General features: G+C 40.6%; 1 protein-coding gene across 2 annotated transcripts in view; it reads right to left on the bottom strand.

The window, feature by feature from the left end:
• The window catches only part of Mettl14 (methyltransferase like 14), a 59,916-nt gene extending 52,300 nt beyond the window's left edge, over positions 1-7,616 (bottom strand). The window contains exon 1 of one of the 2 annotated variants that reach the window (XM_081759693.1): positions 7,487-7,616. Coding sequence is in view for 1 of the 2 variants with exons in the window: in XM_081759692.1 (XP_081615818.1) it covers positions 6,816-6,886 (71 nt within the window). In the remaining variant the exon portion in view is untranslated. Of the gene's footprint in view, positions 1-6,815; positions 6,902-7,486 lie in introns of those variants that run through there. The other variant, XM_081759692.1, reaches the window with a different exon arrangement.
• Positions 7,617-21,390: the final 13,774 nt, after the last annotated feature.

The raw sequence follows: 21,390 nt of genomic DNA, 5'->3' as shown, positions 1-21,390 counted from the left end.
GTTCTTAAACTTGATCAGCACCATTACATTAATGTACGTTACGTAGATATGCATCTCATTTTATTTTGATCTCTTCCGATATATTTTCCTCGAGGTTAGATCACAACATATTTTTGTTTATTATGATGATCTATTAAGATATTACAAAATTTAGCTTACCTTCAGAGATGCCCCTCTAGTTTTAACCCTAGAAAAAAGCACCTGGAACATTAAAAACGGTTTGGTTTGGTTAGGTTAGGTTACGTTACGTTACCTTTCACTTAAATTCCTACACATTCCTACAATAATTATTCCAATTAACTACTGTTGCTGAAGACAATTTCAATTCATGAGCTATGAATGCCTGTTTGTCCCGTTTTAGAAGGCATCGTTACATTATGTACAACACTCTCTCCATAGGTAACACTAATATTTCATAAATCTTTGGCAACTTCTCTTCCCACATACATTTTGCAATCCGTATTTTTGCATTACAACGGAAACAGAAGGTTCCTCTTCGCGTGTTTATTTTAATTTCCTTCCCACACTTTCATTACTGTGTTTTCAAATTTAGTAATCCGTGGGCCTGATACGAAATTCAATAGATTCTTTCCATTATTCTTATATAATCCAGCAAAGCTCAAAAGAGAGACATTACATCCAACCAGTGTTCGAAAAAACCCAACCCCGGGGCCCATGTGGGTTTTCGAAATATTTCAATGTCTTTGGGTTAAAAATGTTAAAATATGATTTACATTTCAAGATTGTCATTGTCACAACTTGCAACAATTTTCTATTCACTGCTGTTTTGAAAAAATGGCCCCATTTTGAAATTTTATATTGGATAGCCGAAAAAATCTATACAGCAAATTTAGAATGTCTTCTGCTTCTACTCTCAAAATTTTAACTTAAAAAGTCCGAAAATTGCACCCTGTACCCTTGATACCCGCTATTTTGAATAATGTCCGCCATTTTAAAATTCTATGCCGCCAAATTATATACAGCTAATTTAATCTCTCCTGCTTCTACTTTGAAAATTTTAACTTGAAAGATCGAAAACTGCCCTTTGTAGCATGGATATCCGCGTTTTTGAAAAAAAAAAAAAAAAAAAAAAGAGCCATTTTGTAATTTTACGTTGGTATGCCGAAAAAATCTATACAGAAAATTTAGAGTGACTTCAGCCTGTATCCTGAAATTTAAAAGACCAAAAGTTGAACACTGTATGGTACAGGCACACAAACGAACAAAAGTAGATCGAGTTATCCCAGGAGCCTATGACGTTCACCAAATATGAATACCAAATAGCTATATTAATTTAAGACATAATTCATCAAAATGTCTTACATGAAATAAATATTTTTCAACGTAAAATAAATGGTTTTATTGTCGAAGTTCACTTTCGACTCTTTGTACGTTCAATTACGGAAATTTCCCGAGCACTTCTTTGACGACGGGTTTTCCTTGAAAATGCTGCTTGCTTTACTGTACATCGAAACTTCCATTAATACTGATTCTACAGAATGCTTATTTGAAGGGTAGCAACAAATGACTGAACTGAACTGTTGTTGGAAAACCAAATTTTACTGAATACTTTTGTTACCGTGATAGGTAAGAAATAATACTAATAGTTTTACTACTGTATTTACATATTTACTGTTAGTACCGGCACCCATAATCTTAAACCTGTCAACGTACGAGGGATAATGTCCCTCGGCGGCGCCGAGTCAGGAAGCACACTATTCATGGAAAGTATTTTCTAAAATACAAAATTGCTTATTTTACTTCAAATAGGCTATAAGCATAATCCACACATCAATCTGTTCTATAATTAACTCAAGCTGAGATTTGTAAATTCACTCATTCAGTGCACTCAGAACTTTATAAAAGGTCTTATTTTGAATATTGTTGACTACCTTAACATGAGAGCATATAATTCGCCAAAAGAAAGTTCAAAATCTGATAAAAATAACTTTCAGTGTGATCACCTTAGTTGTACCAATAATATACTAACAGAAAGGTCAAAAGCCCAGATGGATTTTAAGGTGGGTCCAACCCGAAAAAACCCGCTGGGATTTTTCGGGCTGAAGCCACTTCGGCAAACCCTGCATCCAACGCACAGTACCACTTTTGATTGGTATTTATCATTTAAAATATGTTACGGGTAGTTTGTTATTCGCCATGCTATAAGACTACCATGCTACTGAAGCATCTAAATCTCCCATGTCTTACAAATAATACCAACTTCTAGAAATAATTTCTCGTATTAAATATAACTTTACTCCCAAGCTTACACACCTAAAGATTATACAATAACTAAAGATCACCAATCTTCTTTGTCCTGTAGTATCCAAATTTTTACAAAAACGGAGGGATCACCAAAAATTCTGTGATTTTTACAAATTTGGATTCCTATCGTAAATTATCAGCAAGAGCTCCCTACCCTATACTACTTCCACCAAAGAAATTGAATATTATGTACTATACTACACGATGGCAGTGACCATACTAGATCCTAATAACCTTCATTTAATTTCCGCGGGTATCTTTTAGTTTTTTACCCAATTTTGCTGATATCAGATCTCGAGTGTTACTTCACAAAATATGGCTGAGTGAGCGAAGAGTGCTAGAAGTCCCGCAGGACTCGTTGTTTTCTACCTAAATCACAATTTACACAAAAACAATGTTATCGGTTCTGGAGCCATGAAACGAGTTGGGGGACATTCTACGATAACTGAAAATTTGCAAAATGTCCCGGGAAGAATTAAGTGTGATAGAATTAAAAAAAAAAAAAAAAAAAAAAAAAGTTAATGAATTTTGGTGACAGTGAAGTCGGAGTTGGTGAAAGTTACGGCGGAAGGTTCCACCATTATGGAGAGAATATATCAGGGTGGATTGATTTAAATCAGTCTGATTTAAATCACTTGATTTTTTAAATAAAAATCGTTGATTTAAATCAAATTCCGAAATAATTTAAAGTGAAAATAAGTTTCTGTTCTGTTATTTCGATTATGGAAAATGATAATACAATGAGACTCAAATGTACAGTATTGTATGAGAACAAGTGTCATGCAGAGGATGACTTGGGAAAATCCTGTTTTGAACGGGTAACAGGGCAATCCTGTTTTTTTTTCTCTCTCTCTCTCTTCGTAACATAGGGTTTATATTGTAAATCGTTAACTATTCCAACGGGGAAATCACCATCGACATTTAAGACGAAGATTCTTTTGTGTGCGCGTCTATACAATTTCTTCCCAGATAATAGGGCGTATTTAGAAGTGTCCTATCCCCTCTCGATTTTTTTTTTTATTTTATAACTTTGGGCAAAATTTATGTGTTTCGTACCGCAAGCTAGTTACAATTTCCTTAAAAAATATGCCCCGGCCAAATATCAGTAACTTTTATGGGAAAAAAAAAGTGTCACTTTGATAAGCGTTGCTGTACTTTTTCCTTAACGCTTAACCTTTTAAATTATATCACCTAATTTTAGGTGATAGGATAAAATCTCCATTATTCGATTTTAAAAGTACCAATAAAGCTTTTTACTTCGTTTTCTCGAAGGCATTGTAGAGCATGTTACATATGCTTTCACGCCTCTCTGCGTCAAGACATAGGATGTGATGACGTCATAAATTTAAAAAAGATATTTTCTGTTGTGCCTATTCTTATTATTTTTGGCGGACCTACATTTTGCATTCAGAAGATAAATTTTGCACACTCGTTCAGTTCACCCTTAGTATTTTTTAGATGATTTCAGATCTCTGCGAGAAAACAGGGGGGTCCAGAGGGGCAAAAATGTAAAAAGATGGATATTTTTAACAAAAAATAGCTTTCTTCGCGATTTTCCCGCCTAAGACGGAGACATATGAATGGTACCATCTGAAAGGCTGTTCTATTACGAAGAGAATGATGTACGAACCAAGATCTTACGATAAATAGGGATGTCTCAGGAAACTGTTACCTGAAATCCTGTTTTATACGGGAATCTGGGGATATCATTTTTCGCGGGCTTACTTTTGCATCTAGAAGTTTGAAATTTTGGACACTCATTCACCCCTTAGTATTTTTCAGATTTGTTTCAGATCTTTGCCTTTAAACAGAGGCGGTACAGAGGGGTAAAAAGTAAAAAAATGGGATATTCCTTAACAGAAAATCCCTTTCTTTATTTTCCAGCCCCAGATAGCCTACACGATGGAGACATTTGAATGGCACCGTTTGAAACTTTGTTTTATTCTGAAGAGAATAATGTATAAATCATGATACTAGGATAAATAAGGATGACTGAGGAAATTTTTATATTATTTGGTCTAGGAATTAATTCGTGCGGGTGGACAAGAGATGGCGCAACGAACGGAGCGTCCCACAGTTCCGTGTATCTACACCTGTGTTGCAAACCCCTGTCATCGCGTATCGTTCGTAGTATAGGGCAGTGGATTAAAGCGTCAACAACACCAGTTTGTAGTTAAGTGAACATGGCGCAATTTGTGCCTGATAAAGTGCTTTTGCGGGGTGTCCTGCTGCATTACTTTAACATGCAGAAAAGTGCGACTGAAAGTCATCGTATTTTGGTGGAAGTGTATGGTGACCATGCTCTAGCTGAGCGAACGTGTCAGAAGTGGTTTGCACGGTTTAGAAGTAGTGATTTCGGCTTGGCAGACCAAGAGCGAGCTGGACAGCCAAAAAAATTTCAAGACGAAGAATTGACAGCATTACTCGAGCAGGATTCGTGTCAAACGCAGGAACAACTTGCAGCAGCATTAGGCGTTGATCAAACAACAGTCTCCAAACGCTTGAAAGCCATGGGAATGATTCAAAAGATGTCACATTGGGTTCCACATGAATTGAAAGACAGAGACGTTGAAAGACGAAAAACCATTTGCGAATTGCTGCTTCAACGACAGAGCAGAAAGGGGTTTCTGCATCGAATTATTACGGGTGATGAGAAGTGGATCCATTACGAGAACCCTAAACGAAAAAAGGCCTGGGTGAAACCAGGTGAACCAGGTCCATCACAACCAAAACGAGATATTCACTGTGCAAAGGTTATGCAAAATAAATGAATGAATGAATGAATATGCTGTGCATATGGTGGGATATGAAAGGTGTGGTGTACTATGAGCTGCTGCAACCGGGTGAAACTATGAATGGAGAACGTTATCGACGACAATTAATGCGTTTGAAGCAAGCTCTGGCCAGAACACGACCAGAATGGGAGAACAGACATGATAAACTTATTGTTCAACATGATAACGCTCGCCCACATGTCGCAAAACCGGTCAAAACCTATTTAGAAAATGTCGGATGGGAAGTTTTACCCCACCCGCCGTATTCACCAGACGTTGCTCCTTCGGACTACTACTTGTTCGATTGCATGAACAACGATTTGATTGGACGGCGGTTTACTTCTTCAGAAGATATCGAAACATGGGTCTCTGACTGGATCGCTTCCAAGGATGAGGACTTCTTTCGCCACGGAATCCGTACATTGCCTGACAGATGGGCGAAAGTGGTGGCTAGCGATGGACAATATTTTTCTTAAGGTATTTATGTATTTTGTGTTTGTACTACAGCTTCAATGTGTGCGTACCAACCGCACGAATTAATTCCTAGACCAAATACATCCGGATCATCTGGGGTATTGTGGGGATGTTTTTAGCTCATTGTTAAATATTTTTTCCACCCTTACTATTCAAGATAGAAGATTGAAATTTTGTACACACATTTAGTACACCCTTAGTATTTCCCAGTTGATTTTGAGATCTGTGCGTTAACATAGGGGAGTCCAGAGGGTATCAAAATTTGAAAAAAAAAATCAGAAAAAATCCCGACTTTTCTAAAAATTTTCCGCTTCAGGGACATGATAGCGAAGATGTGAATGTTATCGTTTTAAAGGCTGTTCTATTCTGAAGAGAATGAGGTATGAACCATGATCCTAGGATAGATAGGAATAATGCTTGACTGAATGTCTATGATTTACCAAAAAAAAGCCATAATTTAAAATTTTTAAAAAAACATTGTTTGGGATTGATATAGGTTAACGATGGGGGATTAATTCAAAATTCAACTCCAATACTTTCACTTAAATGGCATAATTAACATTTAATACTAATTCCTAATGTTTTTTCTTCAGTTCGCGACTTGTATTATGCGAGGAGAAAGATTTGATTTAAATCAAAAAAATCATCAAAAATGATTTTTTTTTTAAAAAAAAAATCATAATTTTTTCCACCCTGGAATATATTGAGAAAATGGCGAACATCTCTTCAGGCTATAATTCAACATTGTTTACTTTTGTGCAATTAAATACCAACAACCGGCAAAGTCTGCTGGAATTGTATGAAAACAATGGATTATTCAATGTAAGAACGCGATGTTGGAAGTGCAGGAAAGGTGTTAAGATACGGAAAATAAAGGAAGTTACACTTTCCAATGTAATGCAAGAATCCAAATGGTATGAAATGTTATTGGATAAAAACGCCAATGAAAGGAACATTTTTCGAGAGTGCCAGACTGTGATTGGAAACGGTAAGAATGCGCTTTGTGCAGAACAAGTGATTTTGGGTATCTTTCAGTTTCTACCCCAATCTTGCAAATGCAAGATCTCCAGCGTTAGTTACTTTAAAAACCGCAACTGAGCGAGAGAAGCGGGTTAGAAGCACCGCAGGGCTCGTTTAAGTACTGGTTTAATGAATGTTCTGGAAAAAGTACACTCTTACCGACATAATGAAGTGAAGTGGTATGTAAAAGAAGTGTATAAAATTATCATACAAATGTCGTAAGGCATGCGTTTTATGCACTATTAAGTGTTTTACTACTCTGCTCGTTTATGGTATATTCACTGTCGCTGGCGCGCCTTCTCTCTCCGAACGTACTTCCTCGGGCCCCTTGCAGTTACATTGTTTGATAGCATTTGTGCTTTTTAGAGGACACCTCGCACAATTTGGTTGGTGTTTTTAAGCTCGTTCGTATTTTATACTCAGCCCTCCCAAAGCTCGTCTGTACCAAGTAATGTAAAACCTAACGTAAGAATCCCTTTCTAAGCCAGTAAGACTGCATTTCATGTTAAAAGAAAATGTTTCATGAAGGTGCGTGCGCTTCCCAAAAATAAGATGCTAACCTATCAGGCACAACTGGCAATGGCTTCAGCAGGCGATTTTTAATTATTGATCAGCTACATCTGTTTAGTAACAGAATAAATGTCTATAATCTTTAGAAGCCATGTAATAAACACAAAAAAATCACTTTGTCTCTCGTTAAGCTCTTTAACAAAGGGAGACGGATGATTAAGGGAAGTGAATGATGATGGAATTGACGAAATGAGAATACAGGGGGAAACAAGAGATCCCGAGAATACCGACGGACATGATGTTGCCCACCACAAAAGCACAAACTACTTGCCTGTAAATTCACTTTCAATAGAAGTGATAAATTTCATTTAAAAAAATAAAATTTTTGCCAACCAATTCGGTATTTACTTGACTGGTTGAAATTAAGTTATATTTCAACTCACCTAAAGCACACTTTAATCGTACTCTTACGTTTGCAATTCCTTTTGACTCGTGGATCATACAGAAAATTATAAATAAATCCTACGGTTTGCGGTGTTATGAAGTACCCATTATTCTTCTTCGTCTTCGTCAATTCTCAAAAACTGATTTGCTCCAAACATACCACAAGTTTGTTGAGCAAATCTATATTGTTATAATCTAATGGTCAGAGGCCTCATTCTGTATCAAGATGTGACAATTCAAAAACACTGCTGAATATAACCAAAGTAACAACGTAGATGAGGAATAGGAATAAGGAAAAATATATGAGAACCAATAAAATTATTCCCCCCGTCTTTAATTTTAAGTATTTATCTTTACGACAAGGGTCGAACTGAGAAGCTGTCGGGGGCGCAGACCTTAAATAATTAGGAGGGCGCAATGCCTCTAACATTTGTTACATATGTGTATTAGTATTGATGATAGCCTACTGATCTGGATGATACAGATTACCTGGATGATCGAGTCTGACAGCAGTTTTGTTCGAGTGCGGTTCGATTTTTTCTGTCGTGCTAGTGCTACGAGTGCTGAACTTTTAACTTTGGGTTTTATATACCTTGGTGTCCTTTGTATCTGTGCCTTGTGTTCCCTTGTCAGTTTTTTGTGTAGTGTTCTTATCTATTCTTTATATTCTTGTTTTCTGCCTAGATGGCGGCAACATCCGACGGTTCTGAGCCTAACCAGGCCACTTTGACGACGACTACTTCAACTTCTTCTAATGCTATGGTGATCGATTCTACAGAAAATCATTCAACTTCTGCACCTGCTGTTCCTAATAATGTTTATGGTGCTCATCATTTGGGCCCTTATATTAATCATGTTACGGATTTCGGCAGTATTGGTAGACAACATCCTATGAAATTGGGTCGCTTATTACATACACATGGTGTTGCAGACGTCTTGGATCTAAAACAAGTAGGTCGTAGTTTACTTAAAGTTTATTTTCGTACTGATTCTGCAGCGAACCACTTCCTTACAAATCCATTATTACAGGCAAACAACTGGAAAGCCTATGTGCCTAACTATCAAGTTTCCCGCAAAGTAGTTATCCGTAATGTGGACCCGTCTCTTAGTGAAGCCGATCTTCTGTCCCATATCAAAAGTTCCGCTACAATCACGCACGTGAGGCGTATATTTCGTACCACTTCTTCTCCTGTTTCGAGTTCTCACCCTCCCTCTACAGCGGTCGAGGAGGCTCCATCCCCCGCGCTTCCTCCCCGTCCGCCGTCTACACCCGCTTCTTCCTCTCCGAAAACACCTACTAGTACAGTTGTTTTAACCTTCAATACCAATATTCTGCCCGACTATTGTACTCTTTTTTGCATGCGCCTTCCGGTGGCCACTTATGTACCCCATCTGAAACAATGTTACAAGTGCTTCTATTTTGGTCATTATTCCCAAATTGTAAAGGGCGCCCCCATTGCGCCAATTGTGGCTTAGAAGGGCATATTTCACCTGTCTGTAAAGCACAACCTCACTATCTACATTGTTCTGGTGCGCATGTTGCCGCATCCCGTACCTGTCCCGAATCCAAATCAATCCGCTAATGGCCCTGGAAAACCTCTCTTTTCACGCAGCCAAACGTCGCGTGCATACTACCTCACCCTCTTCTGTTCCTTTGTCTCAATTCCCTACACATTCCTCCCCCTCCGTCTCGCCGCCCGTTATCCTTTGCAGATACTGCAAAACTACCTCCTCCCGTTTTCACTGTTGATTCTACTTCTCCTGACACACCACGAAAGAAACGCTCTTTTGCTCACGTCCCTTCTAATCCTTCTAAGGATCGGGTCCAACCTGTTTCAAGGCCTTTGTCGCCCACGCACACTTCTCTTAAATCAGATGTTACTCTACATTCATCTTTTCGAGTCTCCTCCTTTTCTTCCTCTTCTCCTACCAAATTGAGTGGTATTTAACCACATTTCTCTAGTGCTCTTAAGACTATCATTCAAGTTCTGGAAACACGTCCGACACAGTTCACTTCCCACGAATTGAATACCTGTTTACAAGTCCTAAAATCCCTACCTTCACTTTCATTATGCAACCCTTAACTGTATCCTTTCCCTCCATACTCCAATGGAACTTGCATAATTGTACTCACAAGATTTATGCTCTCCAAAAACTCTACCTACTTTCACCCTGATATTATATTCCTACAGGAAACATGGCTTAAAACTCCTCCCCGTCTCGTTTCTAATTATCCCCACTGGCTTCATGAAATTCGTGCTGAAGGCTACGGCGGTAGTTCCATCGGAATCCGTAAATTGCTTCCGTATTTTCTTCTTCCCCTCCCTTTCAACACTCCGAGATACATTGTCAGGCTGTTCGACTTGGCTCTGTCACCTTCATTAATATGTATGTACCTCCTCATCTTCATCTGTTAGCCTCTGATTGGATCTCTCTTTTTCAATCTTTACCCTCTTTGTGGTATCTTGGTGGAGACCTTAATTGTAATCATCCCTTCTGGGGGGCTACATTCGAAAATACGGCTGGTAATGAATTTTATGATGCTTACTTTCATTCCTCTTGTTATCTTCTAAATGATGGCACTCCTACTCGTATTCCCCGTCCTTCCGAATCTCCTGCTCCTGATCTGTCTGTCTGCTCTCCTTCTCTCAGTCGACTTCTCCGTTGGGAAGTCTTCGCTGACGCTTTCGGCAGTGATCATTTCCCACTTCTTATCCATGCCTCCTCCCCCACCCTCTTCTCCGTCTTTGTCATCGGCTTTACCTCCCTCTCCTCCCTCCTTTACTCGCCTATCCACCTCTTTAGACTGGACCAACTATCAAACTTTCCTCCAACATTTACCATCCACACCGCCTTCTACCTCTTCCCACGACCAAGCAATCCATTTTCGCCATATCCATTTTGCTATAAGCACCCGTAAATCACGCCTACACCCTTCTATTATCCCTTCTCCTACTCGCCGTTCCGTTCCCCCGTGGTGGACCTCTGAATGTGAAAAATGGATAAATCACCGTTTCCATGCTCAGCAAACCTATCTCCGCACCCGTTCCACAGCTAATTTTCTTCTTTACCAACGTGCCCAAGCTCTTGCGAAACGTCATATCCGCCTTTCTCGTCGATTAGCCTGGGGACGCTTCTGTTCTACTCTTACTTCCGGTACTAGATCTTCCAAACTTCGGTCCTTTTACCGTTCCCTTACTCGTCCGATTCGTTCCCTTACATCCGGGATACATATTTCTTCCTCCTGGGTTTCCCAATTTCATGCCCAATTAGCCCCGGCTACGACTATGTTACCTCCCATTTGGTTTTCTCCTTTCTTTCAAGATCCTTCTGTTACGCCACTGGATTCGCCCTTTTCTCTACGTGAATTAACCATAGCCCTTTTAAAACCTAAATCCACCGCTCTCGGTAAAGATGGCGTCTCGTTTAGTCACCTTCAACATCTGCCTCCTCCCCTTCTATCAGAGCTTTTACATCTATACAACACCGTCTGGACCACTGAACATATTCCTCCCCTCTGGAAGTAATATGTCGTTCTTCCTATCTTAAAGCCAAACAAAACCCCTGGGGTAGCTAATCATTACCATCCTATACCTCTTTCTTCCTGTTTTTTAAAAGTCTTTGAGCATCTTAAAATCGACTGCAATGGTTTGTGGAACATCATAATCTACTGTCCCAATATCAGTTTGGATTTCGTGTGGGGCGCTGTACTTACGACTGTCTCACTACTTTGGTTTCTGATATCTGGTTGGCTTTCACTCAAAGTAAATCTCTGTTTGCAGTATTTTTAGATCTTGAACGTGCCTACGATACTGTTTCCTTTTATTATCTCTTAGACGAACTCTGGTAACTAGGTCTTGATTCTAAATTTATTCGTCTAATACATAATTTACTCATCAATCGTACTATTTACATCCGCATTGGTAATCAGTATATTTCCTCCAGACTTACTTCCCAAGGTCTTCCTCAAGGTTCTGTTTTAGCCCCCCTTTTATTCAATTTATATATCGCTCGGCAGATCCGTCATCTTGGTAATACTGTTCGTGTTTTGTGCTTTGCAGATGATATTGTCGTGTATACTACAGCCTCTTCTCCTTCCGGGGAGCGCGGTGGCTCAGTGGTAGAGCGTTCACCTCTGGTGCTTGGGGTCCCGGGGTTCGATCCCAGCCCCCGCCAAGTGAACTTTGTGGTGGACAAACACCGTGCTCGTGGGTTTTCTCGGGGTTCTCCCGTTTCCTCCCACTTTCTTCATTCCACCATTCCACTCATCTCTCATTATCACCGTCTCCTTTAGCCTAACCGGCATAACCGTGGGACGTAAAACTTAAAGATTTCATTTCATTTCATTTTTCTTCTCCTTCCCTAGCCTCAAACCTTCTTACTACGGCTCTCACATCCTTCGCCTTTTGGTGTGATAAATATAATTTTTCAGTTCACTGGATAAAAACACATCTTGTGGAGTTTACCCGGAAACGTTCTACTTCCCCTCTTAAATTAGTCATTCGTGGCGTTTCAATATCTCAGGTCACATCTGTTAAATATTTGGGCATGTACTTGGATTCCTCTTTGCGTTGGACTCCTCAGTTTCGATACTTACAAACTAAAACTGACCGTTATACTCATCTTCTCCGAATGATCAGTAATCCCCGTTGGAGTGTTGACATTCGTCCCTTCATACCCTATTCCGTCAAGTTGATCTCCCTATGATTACCTATGGCCTTTTCCTCCTTTCTCTGAAACCTGTCAAACGTATTAAAACCATCCAATCCCTCCAATATCGCAACCCTTTGTCGTTCCCTCTTACTCCCTCTCACTACTGCCGCCACAGCTCTCTTTACGGAAGCACGTGTTCCTCCCCTCACAATATATGTTAAATTTCTCAGTGATACCTTCTGCCTTTCTCGCTTCCCCAGTACCTCCACTGTTTTCCTACCCAAACTCCAATTATTGTCATACCTACATACCTTATCTCATCATTGTCTCTATCATTCCTCTCTTCCCTTTATTTATTACAGTTATACCGCTCTTTCCCCTCTCCTTCCTCTACTTTCCCGATCTCGGACTCCTTTGCCATATTTGTATGATTATTTTCTTTCACCTTTAGATCTCAATATCAAACTTCCCCCTTGCCCTCCCTTTTCGATTGGTCTCCGATACCCCAGTATTTATGTTTCTATTTTCCATTCCTGGCTTTCGCACTTCCCCTCCAACACCCGCTATTTATATACAGATGGCTCTAAATCACGTGACTGTGTCGGTTGGGGTTTCTACGATTCTTTTCTCAATCAACATTTCAGTTTCAAACTGCCCCCTTCTACTACTATCTTTCAAGCCGAAGCTTACTCTGTAGCTGCTACCCTCCGCCACTCCCTTCCCCATTCTTATGCTATAGTATGTCTCGTTACTGATTCCAAATCCCTTCTTTTCACATTAGAATTATACCCTTGGACTTCTACAACTGACCGTATTATTTTAGAGATCAAATCGTTGGTAGGTCTACGTACCACTCATGGCTATTCTACTTTCTTTTTACTCGTGAAAAGTCACGTGGGTATCGTGAGCAATGAATCAGCGGACCGCGCTGCACGTGTTGGACGTTTGTTTGGTCACCCGATTTATCTCAAACTCACCCCCTAATCTTACCGCTCCCATTCCCACTCTCGCCATATACAGCATTGTAAACATTATAACTCTCAAGTCCTACAGCTACTTGGTATTAGCATCACCCTTCTCCAATCCCCTTCCCTCCTTGGTTTCTTTCCACCTCCCTCTCCACCTTTCTAATCCGTATCTTACTCCAACTCCGTCTTCATGTCGCACCTATTCCCGTTCACCTCTATCGCCTCCGTCAACGTCCCTCTCCCCGCTGTGACTGTGGGGTGGACCTTGATACAGGTAATCATTTGGTTTTTTTATGTCCTCTTTACTCTCTCTATCGTTCCCAGTTCTCCTCTCTCTTGCATGCAACTTATGGTTTGGTACCTTTCGATTTGGATTCCATTCTATTCACGGCGCCGATTTCTCTTCTCAAATTTTTTCTCTTTTACCTCTCTACAAACCGCATGTTTTCCTGTAGTTAATAGTGCTCTCTCTCGACAACCGCTTATCTATTAACTTTCAGAGAGTTTATTCCCTACCCTCTTTGACCTATCTTACTGTTTTGCTGTTACTTCTGTAAATTGCCGCTAGGTCTTATTCAAGACGGAGGCAACCTCTCTGCGTCATATTTGGCGCAACAAGATTACCTGGATGATCAACCTAATACAAAATATATCCTTGCAAACCATTTAAACACTCAAAATGTAAGTTTGAAAACCACATAGTTTTATTCCGTTACACTCAATAAAACATCTACACCATACACAAACAGCACCCGTATAGTACATGTATAATTCCATGGATGCAACGTGTGCATCAGGACCGGCCTTAGATGGGGCGAGGCCCTATTGGGAACATTTTCCGGGACCCAGGTTTACAACTAACTTGCACCAAGGTGCACCACACACACACACACACATACATACACACACACACACACACACACACACATATATATATATATATATATATATATATATATATATATATATATATATATATATATATCGGGTGTGCAAAATAAGTTACAATTCTTGGGAGGTAAATCCTGCCACTGACAAGTGAGACATAAAAAATTCTCTTGAACTTTCGGCTATCGGACATAGTTTCAGATCTACAAGGTGCCGAAAGCGTGGGAAAATGACTTTCGGACGCCAATAGTTCGGAAACTATCCAACGTAAAGACAGCGGGTAAAAAATTCACTGAAGAAGTCATACCTGCTGTATTGAATTTTGCATGTTTCACAATCCTACCATGCACGCGCAAGGGATTCCCCAAAGGAACGTAGGGAGTCCCGAATAATCTGTTAAATGAAAGTTGGTCTAAATGGATATGAATTGATGGGGTTTCTACCAGGTAACAATAATTCGTTTGTATTAAGTCGATATCTGGAACAAATACAAAATGGCGGACACTTTCATGTCCGTTGTGTGTGGTTGCATAATCGCCAGGTACGGATGCTGGCGAACAGTGAAGTTCTGAGTATTAAGTGTAGCGAATTTGTATTCAGATGCTCTAGAAAGACATCTGGAGTGTCGTTAGAGCACAAAAGATAGAGCAGGGTGATTCACATGTGTGGAAACAAGTAACGAAAAATGCCCAGACTCAGTAAACTCATACTCAGTAAATGTGAGTTCAAAGCGTCGGAAATGTAAGGATTAGCGTCAAGAACATGGAAGCCATTGCCAATTCACCAATAATATTCCCTCAAACCGACGCAATATAATGTGCACGGTTGCATACCAATAAGGATGCAACTGAGGCCAAGTTGAAATTGTGAAAGGGGACTCACTAAGAAACCGGGTAAATTAAATGAATGTCTCTAGTGGGATCTCATGATCGATATTGGAATGCGGACAATTTGTGTGTTGATATCGATATGTAGCTAGTGGAGAAATGTTAACATGTGGACTACTGCTGGGACACTGTCCCACGTGAGAAAAATAGGAAAATAACTATTCGGGTCTTGAATCTGAAGTCGTGGGCTCCCAGTAGGATTGGAAACTGCGACCACGCGAGCGAAAGCGAGCGCTCTAGCCCTGAGGCTCGAGGGAGCCTGACTTTCTCTGTATACATTTCTTTGAGGAGTACCCACTTTGTTTGGCAAGCGCTTTTGTGCAGCCTCCCGACATACTTGTGTGTTACGGAAATGTAAGGATTAGCGTCAAGAACATGCAAGCCATTGCCAATTCACCAATAATATTCCCTCAAACCGACGGAATATAATGTGCACGGTTGCATACCAATAAGGATGCAACAACTGAGGCCAAGTTTAAATTGTGCAAAGGGACTCACTAAGAAACTGGGTAAACTAAATGAATGTCTTTAGTGGGATCGCATGATCGATATTAAAATGTGGCCAATGTGTGTGTTGATATCGACATGTAGCTAATGGAAAATGTCAACATGTCCCACTACTGCTGGGACACCGTCTCACATGCAAGAACTAGGAAAATAACGTTGTACATTCTGCTATTATATCTGGTGCCCTTTTTGGAAGAACGTAACTAGAACAAGATTGTATCAATGTCCAACCTTGTTTGGGACATTGTCCCACACTCGACACATATGAAAAGAAATCTCTTAATCGATGGTTCAAATTGTGATAGAGCGTGAAAATAACAAACTTGTATCATGTCCCACGTATGATGTCGTTCCACGAAACAATGGAGTAGGTACCAGTCCACCTCTTCTTCCCTGACGCTAGTCACCGTTCACACAAAATTTTATTTGACCACTGTCTTATACGACTGCTGCCAACAGTACTCCCAGTCTAGACTGTCATCAACATTTCTCCAACTTTTCTTTCTTTTTTATCCTTCTAATAGTTCCTTTCTTTTCTCTTCAGAGCATCTGAATAATATTATATTGTCGAAACTCTGTACTCCTATATTTTCTCCTTTCAGAGTTTGTAGTCTCGCTGATTTTCGGATCAAAGATATGACTACATACGGTCCGACATATGTATTCATGAATTTGGCGAATACCTTCTTCGGTATTTATGACACATGATGAGTCTTTACCATAACCAAAGAACCTTCGGTGATGGTGTCTTGTTGTTTCTGCAACTTTCTTTCCTTCTTCGGTACAGCTGCCGGAATGGAGACTATGAATTTTTTATCTTCATTTACCTGTAGAGACTCTTTGGGCCAAATGAAGTTTTCTTTGAAACTTTTGGATGCAGAATTCGACAAGAAACGCTCTGCTGGAGTACATCCGAGAGCATCACACGTTAATGATTGCACAAATCTTGGGCGGCTTTGAGAAAATTACTCCATTTGAACTGGTTGTCACTACAATAAAGGCGGAGTATGCGATGAAGGTCACGATGTCTGCGGTCGATAATGCCATGAGAGGCAGGATGGTATGCCGTGGTAAGTATATGTTTTATCCGTTGTTTTTGACAAAACTCTCTCCAGACGCCCGATATGAACTGCGGACCTTGGTCACTCACCAAGTACTTATGGTATGGTAGTTGATAATAATATCTCTTCTCAAGGACCGCCACAATCTCCCTTGTGTGTCCCGTCCGAAGTGGGAAGAAACACACAAAGCGGCTGTAAACGTCCAAGATGGACAAGATATATTTATATCCCTGGCTTTTAGGAAGAGGCCCAACCAGATCGAGATATTGCTTTTCGAAGAAAGAAGACGCCTCAACATGGCAGGGCTCCTTTCTAATCACCCGTAGGGGTACTTAGTTCGTGCACAAAGAAGGCACTCTTGGATGTACTTAGTGAATGTCTCACGCATACCTCTCCAATGGAATATGGCCTTAGCGAACGACAAACATCGCTTCACTCCAAAATGGCCTTTGTTATGGATTGTCGAAACAATGTTTTTCACTGAGCTGGAAAGAATAACCAGCAACCAAACAGAATTTTGTGAATTTCTAACGTAAACCAAATTATTCTCTAGACGTACCCTATTATTGTTTTGACAACCGTTCCAAACGGTATGTAACTTTCGACAATACGGATCTTTCCGCTGTTCTCGCTTCAGTTCCGCAACATTCGAGAAGTCAGCGTCCTTTGCGGTCAAGAAATTTACAAATTGATCCTCCTCTGCCTGAGGAATTTCTGGAGGATAACGACTCAATAAATCTGCAATTTCATTATCTGAGCCTTTGATGTGCACAAATTGAAGATGAAACCGTTGCAACTTGAGCAAGAGACGAGTGGTCTAGCATCTAAATTCTTAAGCCTGAAGGCATACGTGACCGCAGCGTTGTCACAATGGACCGTAGTCCGTTGACCTAAAATGAAATATGAGAATTTCTCACAGAGGAAAAGAACTGCTGCCAATTCCAACTGGAAAACTGAGAAAGAGGCCTCGTGCGGTTTTATTCACTAACTCGCATACGCAATAACCTCCGATCATCCTATTCCGGGGGATATTGCGCCACGTAGACAGAGAATGACTCTGCAGAGGCATCGCTGAACAAATGAAAATCAAGATGGAAATCCGGTTGTGCAAGTGCGGGAGGACTGCTTAGAAGTTCTCTCAGATGAACAAACTTTTCCAGCAACTACGGAGAGTATTCAATATTTCGATCCTTCTTAAGAAGATCATAGAATGGAGCTGTTAACCCAGCGAAGTCGGGAAAATGTCGCTTTCGCCATCCCACGAGACCAAGAAATCTTCACAAAGCCTTATTAGTTCGCGGAAGAGGAAAGTGACGGATAGCCTCGTTGCTCTTCAGAGTAATTTTGAGTGGTGATCCCGAAATAATGTGTCAAAGGAAAGGAATTTGTAACTGAAGAAAATCACACTTGAAAATTTAAAGAAAGATTTGCCGAACGAAGAGTTTCGAAAACCTTTTCAAGATGTTGGAAGTGCTCGTCAATTGGTGATGAAAAACAAAGAACGTAATCGAGATACACATGATCTGTCCCGAAATTTTTGAAAGGTTCTGAACCGAAAAAAGTGTGCATGATTGATTGGAAAACTGCTGGAGATAATTTCAATCCCATGATTAGACGTGTCATCTGATATTGACGTCCTTTGTAGATGAAACTAACATATTTGTAGGAGTCTGGATGAATTGGAACACTGATAAGACTGCGTACAGTCCAACGAGGAAAAGATGGTGGCACAACTGACTCCTGCGATCAGAGCAGTGGTCGGCTCGACGTGAATCCTTAGTGCAATCCAAAGTCAAATATTTCGTTACGAGGTTTTGCAAGAAACGAATCATTTCAGGTTAAAGGTTTCCAAATTCTAAATTTCATCATTCAAGGCCATGTTTTCAAATTTCCAGTGTATGTAGTTCAAAAGTTAAAAACGGATTGTATTTTAGGATTTTTCATCCCACGCTCGTTGATCCCACGCAAATCCATCACCGGTCTCAGATCTCCAGACTCCTTCCGTACCACATGTACAGGGCATCGATAAGGTGAAGGACCTTCTATGATAATCCGAAGTTTCAACCATTTGTCCAGCACTTGCTCGAATTCCTTCTGGAGGTGAACGGGTATAACATACAACTTTCCTACCACGGGAACGTCGTCAGAAAGTTGTATTCTATACGGCTCAACCTTCACGACTCTTGGATTCTCTTTGAAGAGACAACGAAACCTGAGTAATATGGAACATAATCGATTACGGGAATCTGAGTCCAAATCTGTTCTCTGAGAGACGAAATTCTGATTTTTTTCCTTAGTGATAGATGGCTGATACAAAGAGTCTTTCTCTTTATCCGATGATAATTCTGCAACAGTGACTTGGCAACAATGCTGCTGTTCCATGTTAATGGACATGATCTGTCCCGAATCAGTCTCAAAGGAAATTTCTTTAGATTTGCAATTTAGAAAAACATTGTACCTAATGAAAAATCCTAAAATACAATCCGTTTTTAACTTTTGAACCACATACACTAGAACTTCGAAAACATGACCTTGAATGATGAAATTTAGAATTTGGAAACCTTTAACCTGAAATGATTCGTTTCTTGCAAAACCTCGGAACGAAATATTTGACTTTGGACGAAGCTTAGCAGATGGATAAATTTCCTTACTCCTTCTCCAAACGTCTCCGGACAACAAATTCGTATCCGCTCCAGAATCTAGGATACAGACTAAAGTCAAACTCTCAACTGAACAGGTCAATGTGGGTGAAGGATAAGACAGAAGTATACCTTTCTCCCCACTAGTCACACTCCCTCTCGTCCATCAAGAAACGAATCGAGAACAGAGCCGTGCCCAATTTTGTCTCCCGATTTTCGGAATTTGCCGAAAAAGTGAATTTTGAATTTCGAGGGTTTATATAAAAATCTGACGAGGTTCTAACCAAACTGGAATTTTGACTTTCCGCTAACTTACTTTGTTCTTTCTGGGAAGTTGAGGAATCCACCTCGCAGTCCACAATCTCCCCTAACGAGGGCTGCGATATGCATTTCCCAAACTATTCCCGTTCGATTCCGGTGGCTGAGCCATCGTAGGTACAACGTCGGATATTGCGGAGGGCAACCAATGGACATTGCCATGTACACCACTGGGGAAGCAGTGGACGTGGGAGTCGCCACTCCCCTCCAGGAGGCAAACTCGGCGCATATCCAGGATAGGTTTGCGCTCTGAGTTCATCGCATTTGGCGCGCATGTCTGAGATGTACCCCGCTGATACCCGTAACTCATCGCTGTCGGTTGGTAGGGTTGGTTGTAACCATACTGAGCATTCCGATTTCCACGGTTTTCTCTTCCCCAATTCTGTCTTCCATTATTGGGCCAAGGTCTTCGTGTCTGGAAGTTTCTTCTTCGACCCCTGTTTCTGGAAAATCGGCCATCTCTTTCTCTTTTCCCATTAGAGTCTCCTTCATTCCTTTTTCCTTCGTCTTCCTCCGTCTAGACGAAGTGTCCTTGGTTTGCTGTTTTCCTGACTTTTCAGACTTCTTGCCTAATTTTATCTGGCGCACCTGGAAACGTCTGAACTTTTTGTCGCTGACCGGTTCACTCGGCTCCGGATGTCCTTCAATCTCTGCTATTTTGACCACGAGATGATGTATATTTTTCGGTTCAACAGCCCGCAGTAACTTGGCATCACCAGCTGGTAAACAGTCCTAAATGATTTCAATTAGCTCGGTTTCATCCGGATGCTGCACACCCGCATAGTACTCCGCTATGATTTTCTAGGCAAAATCTGTCAACCTGCTGTACTTTGCTCGAGCATACTTCATTCCCTGGATAAATTTATTTTGTAGTCTTTCCATTCTAGCCGAAAAATGTTCCCTGAATAAACGTACGAAATCTGCATAACTTCTGATGTCCTTGCTAACAGTTTGAAATTAAGTCTTGACCCCAGATGTTAGACAACAAGGTACCAAGGTTAATCGTTCATGTTCCGATGCCGAAATTACTTTAAAAGGTTGCTCTAAATTTTCTAAAAAGGATGTAGCCAAACCCTATTCTCCTGAGAAGGTCGGTAAATGATTTAGTTCTGATAGTTTTAAATTTAAAGTTCGCTTACCAAAACATTCCTCGTTCCTACTGGGATTCACGGGAGAATTGTGGCCAACCACGGGCTCTTTGCACTCTAATAATTTTGTCCGAAAGTTGAACAAGGTTGATAATTTTGACCAGAAGTTAGATTGTTTGCCATCGATACCACCGCGTGACCACACATTTCCTCCTGAACTTCAGCACACGAAGGAGACATGTCAGCTACATTGTTTGAGGACACCACATGGTTCAAGCGACACATGGTATTTGAAGAACCTGACACCTGAATTGAAACTAACAAAGGATTCAACCTCCTAGACAAAGTTTGACAACCTATTGTCTCAACACAGGATGGATTTGAGTTGTTTATATTCGACATATGTGAGGGAAATTCAAATGGAAGGATATTTGCGCCGTGAATACTGGTCGGCTGACAGACAGAGAAGTTACCGTGGAGACAGCACGAGTCTCCCCAACGGAAGAGACTGGTACATCCACTTGGATGTCTGACTCGGTTCCATCAGATTCGATCCCATCACAAGCAGCAAAGCCACGCAATCGATTTCGCCCACACCGACTGTCTTTTCTTTGTTTTTTATTTTCTTCTAAAGTCTGAATTTTGGTTTCAAGTGCGTGATACGACCTCTAGGTACTTGATTCGAGATGTGATAGCTCTTTAGCCAAGTCATCACATCGTCGATTCTGCGCCTCAGCCGACAACCGGAGACTTAACTCAACAGCGTCTACTCGCGCGTCTATATTACTCTGATAACTCCCTACGGACGTGTGTAAATCGCGAACTTCAGACCTGATAGCCTCGACATCTTCGTTCACATCAGCTACTTTATCGTTAATTATTTGTAACATTTCA

The sequence above is a fragment of the Thermobia domestica genome, chromosome 5 (assembly GCF_964235325.1).
Source record: "Thermobia domestica chromosome 5, izTheDome1.hap1.1, whole genome shotgun sequence".
NCBI classification, from domain to species: Eukaryota; Metazoa; Arthropoda; class Insecta; order Zygentoma; family Lepismatidae; genus Thermobia; species Thermobia domestica.
This window is presented reverse-complemented; position numbering and strand designations above follow the sequence as displayed.